This window comes from Mercenaria mercenaria, chromosome 4, assembly GCF_021730395.1.
Source record: "Mercenaria mercenaria strain notata chromosome 4, MADL_Memer_1, whole genome shotgun sequence".
Lineage (NCBI taxonomy): Eukaryota > Metazoa > Mollusca > Bivalvia > Venerida > Veneridae > Mercenaria > Mercenaria mercenaria.
This window is the reverse complement of record NC_069364.1, coordinates 73,283,971-73,288,574: the sequence shown is the minus strand read 5'-3', so window position 1 is coordinate 73,288,574 and position 4,604 is coordinate 73,283,971. Positions and strand designations below refer to the sequence as shown.

General features: G+C 30.8%; 1 protein-coding gene across 1 annotated transcript; it reads left to right on the top strand.

The window, feature by feature from the left end:
• The first annotated feature begins 486 nt into the window (after positions 1-486).
• Positions 487-1,559, top strand: LOC128556666 (uncharacterized). The gene is made up of 2 exons (XM_053542276.1): positions 487-1,114; positions 1,147-1,559. Exons 1-2 carry the CDS (start codon positions 487-489, stop codon positions 1,557-1,559), a joined length of 1,041 nt encoding a protein of 346 aa, XP_053398251.1.
• The last annotated feature ends 3,045 nt before the right edge of the window (positions 1,560-4,604 follow it).

Below are 4,604 nucleotides of genomic sequence, written 5' to 3'. Positions count from 1 at the left end.
CGGATTCAAATAAAAGCTAACTCAAAGCCAAAGATTGCTCATCATGATAAACTGAAAGATTATACTGGGAAAATTAGACCTAGTTGGTTTTTAAGAAAAATCTAGTTCGATATGTTAAAATTTATACACAAAAATATTGTATATTTTGCTTTAGCATTGATATGGTCATATATATATATTGTTATATGGTATATATGCAAACTTGAATTTTGGTAGAAAAATGATAAATAAATAAATTAAATAAATTAAATAAAATAAATGAATGTTGCTTTACATTAAAATGGGTATCCTTTTGTCTATTTGCAGTTTCAATGCGGCGTGTGCGAAGATCTTTACTTCCCCGCCAGAAAGCCTTGTATGGCTCATCTGAAAGAGCAGCATTCTGGGATTAGTTTTAAATGCAAAGTATGTAAGAAAATATTTAGGAGAAATGATAACCCGCATCAATGTAGAGCGAAGAAAACTGATTTTTATATGTTTAATCAAATGACAAGTGATAAGGGCAACAGAGCAGAGAGTGAGTGGGAGAAGTTTTTAGAACGGGCAGAAAAGAAGTGGTGTATAAATTTGAATGAGAAGATAACAGCAAGGAAAAGAACAAGACCAGTACTACCTGAGAGGAGAAAAGAAAGAACTAGGATGTTGAGTGAAAGCAGTAGTAGCAGAAGTGACAGTGAAGAAAGTAGTGAGGAAGAAATGAAGTTAGAGAAAGAGTTAGAATTAAGTGACGATGAGTTTGAGAGTTTTCAGGAGAAAAGTTATTTAACAGAAGTGAAAATGTACGAGTTAGATGAATATGAAAAGAAGAAAGATGAACAGAAAAGAAAAATTGATCAAGAAAAGAAGGAACGCATTGAAAAAGAAATGTTGGAAAGGGAAAAACAAAAGGAGGTTGAAAGACAAATGAAAGATAGAGAAGATAATGAAAGGAAAAAGAAGGAAGAAAAAGAAAGGAAGGAAAAGGAAGAAAAAGACAGGAAAGAGAAAGAAAAGAAGGGAAAAAAGAAAGGAAAGAGAAAGAAGGAAAAAGAAAGGAAAGAAAAAGAAGAGAAGGAGACAGAGGAAAAAGAAAGGACACAGAAAGAAAAGACGGAGAGAGGGGAAAAAGAAAGAAAAGATAAGCTAGAGAAAGAAAGGAAGGAAAAGGAGGAAAAAGACAGGAAAGAGAAAGAAAAAAGGAAAATGAGGAAAAAGAAAGAAAAGAAAACGAAAAGAAGGAAAAAAGAAAAAAGGAAAAAGAGGAGAAAGATAGAAAGAAAAAAGAAAGAAAGGCGCATGAGGAAAAAGAAGAGAAGGCGAGACAGGAGAAAGAGAAGAAGGAAAAAGAGGAGTTACAGAAAAAGAAGGAAGCAGAGGAGAAACAAATAAATGACGAGAAAAATATAAAGGAAAAGGAAAATCAGAAATCAAAGAATGAGGAAAATGAAAGGAAGGAAAAAGAGGAGAAAGAGGGACAGAAAAATCAGGACGAAATTAGGAAAGAAGGAGAGAAAAAGGACAAAAATGAGAAAGAAAGTAAGAAAAAGGAGGAAAAACAAAGAGGGGGAAAACAAGAATAAGAATGAGAAAGACAAAGAAAGTAAGAAAAAGGATGAAAAATTAAAAGAGTGTGAAAAGAACGATAAGAATGAGAAAGACAAAGACAGTAAGAAAAAGGAGGAAAAACAGAAAGAAGATATTAAAAGAAAGAAAGATGAACATAAGAAAACTGATAAAGATAAAGTACTTAAGAACTCGTATAGAGAAATCGAAATAAAAGAAGATGAAGAGATGATAGACATTGAGAAAGTCCAGGAAATGAAAGAAAATAGAAGAAACAGAAAGAGAAAACTACTATGTGAAAAGATTGACAAAGAATTTCTAGAAAATGATGGATATGAATACGAAATTATAACATTTATCAAGAAATATAAAATAGAAAACAGATGTTAAAGGAAAACTGATGTGATAACTAATACAGAAAACAGATTGTTGGAGTTCAAGATGACTAAAGGATTAACATAACATTAACATTTACTAATAGGATATCTTAAACATTTACTATTTTAATATTGGTACAAGTACATTGTGTATTTATACACTTCGCAATTACACTTCGCAGTTATGGACTCTTTAATTAGTTCAAATATTGCAGGAAATTACATTGACACTTAAGTAGTGCAAGAAAAAAGAAAGAAAAACATTATTATTAGATGTGTATTTATATGTGTATTACTGTATTGTTATAGTTGCATAAGACTGTTTCATTTAAGAAAATATATTGCTATTAAGATTAAATATTCTTAAATGAAAAGTAGACTCTATATTCTATGTAAAATATGTTAAAAGTAAAATTTCTTACCTCTAATTTTTCCTTGAAGAATTGAGACAATTCTTGAAAGGTGGGGGTAATGATGTGCTGTTCCCCACCTACTTTATGCAATGCCTTTTCAATCAAAAATAATACTTCTCGGAAAATATTTAGTAACCATTATTGGTAATAACATTAAGAAATGTACCTTATTAAGTAATATCCATAATTAATATTTCAATCATTTATGTATTATCTTGTATTAATTATATAAAGTTGCTCCTGCAACAACGTTGTGAATGTCCGCCATTTTGTTTCCTAGAATTCTAGAGGGCGACCCAGTTTTTACGGGAAAACCTGATTATAGATGACATCACAATGTAAACAAAAACATTCATATAAATAGGCCGAATTTTAAATGGCCATCAGTTGGAGACTGGAGATTGATCTGAATGGTAAAGATAGAATAAGATAAAGTTAAAGATAAAAATAAAGATAAAGAAGAAATATTGAGCATGAATACTCATAAGATACAGGTATTATTCAATGAATGGTTACAGTTAAATATTGTTGTTGTATAAATAATTATTGACATATTTTTACACCAGGTTGAGTGTAAAAATAAATATAGTAAACTTTTATTGCTTTTCTTATTTAGCGTTTGGCCCTCGATCCATCCTAACATTATGATTAATATTATTGTAAAAAGAATTGTAAACAATAGATGAATACGTTTTACGAAATATATTCTGTTTGCTCTCTGTAAATTAGATTTGCTTTGTACCGCTGTTTAAAACGTATTACTATATATATACCTCATGTTTGCATCATGTATGATGCACTGAGTGAATTTTGATTTGATTTGATTTGAAATGAATCTAAAACAATATACTGACAAGTGATACTTTTATGTAAAATTAAAACCATTTTTTTTAATTCAGTAACATACGTCTAAGAAATAGTATATAACAGAACCACATTTTAACATGTCGAAACAATACGAAAAGGTTATACGCTTGCAGAATAATTTCACAAGGAATATAGCCGGAATGAATTAAACATGCAGCGTTTAACCGATTCCTATTGTTAAGAAATGTTGAAACTTGGTTTTACTATATATATTTTCGATTATAATACGTCTTTTATGTACCCAGTTACATGAAATAAGGAAGCACTATTTCGTGGTGCATGTATAACGCCAAATGTAGTAGGTCGAAATGACGTCAACGCGTTACTGTGTTTTAACAGTGTCATAATACGGGAAGTAACACGTCCCCACGGAATCACTTAAGAGTGTATAGACGTCTGAGTTATTTTTCTCGCCTTATAACCTATACAGTTTGTGTAAATAAAATGTAAAACCATTCTGCTATATCATTTCGATTCTGAAACGTCTTTGATCAAATGTAGTAGCCGTCTTTCTCGGCGCCTGTACGATGCCAGGTATTACGTTGACAGGGCGTCCGACTTCAGTGTTTAACGGAAATGTGCACGGAATTGTACATATTAGAATAATAATTAAATAACGCACAGAAGATCTATTATATTTTAAATCCAATATCTGTTATACAACAGAGCTGCTATGTTTTTCGCATGAATATATTTCCATACTAACTAAACAATCACAAGACATTTAACTATATAGTATACACTAATCGCAGTTAAAAGGTTTAAACTTTAGAAATCATAGTCGGAATAAACATAGTCGTACCAAAGCAGGAACTGATAAGGCAGAAGGTAGCATTGGTATTGCCAACAAAATTGTAAACTGTTTTATGTACATTTACATACCTACGATTGATTTGTGGAAAGACTTGTTTTTGTCTAAGTCAAACAAGATTGTTAAGTTTATATGCAAAAGATATTGTAACTAAGAAAGTAAAAAAAGACTTTTTAGGGTAATATATTTTTTTAAATCAATTCCCTTTAAGCTAAAAGTCGTAACACAACTGAACAACCCGAAAAAAATACCTTTCATTAAAAGACGGACGGCACTTATCGGAAGCAATTGTTTCTATTCACATTGTTAATCCTTTTCATAAACACTTTTCCTGAGCAGGTGTTCTTAAAACCAGTCATAAGATACATACCACTGTATGTGTAAATATAACTTGCTTTGAAATGTCGCTCTCAACGTCTTCCATTTACATGAGAAGGAAACGTCTGAATTATTTAATTCTGGTATGAGTTCAATTTTGAACATTCTAAAAAAGAACTGCGACCTACTTTATGTTTAATTGAATTCATATACTCAATTAAGTGAAAGGTTATCTTGTGCACATATGATGCCAAACACATAAATGAGCTCACAATA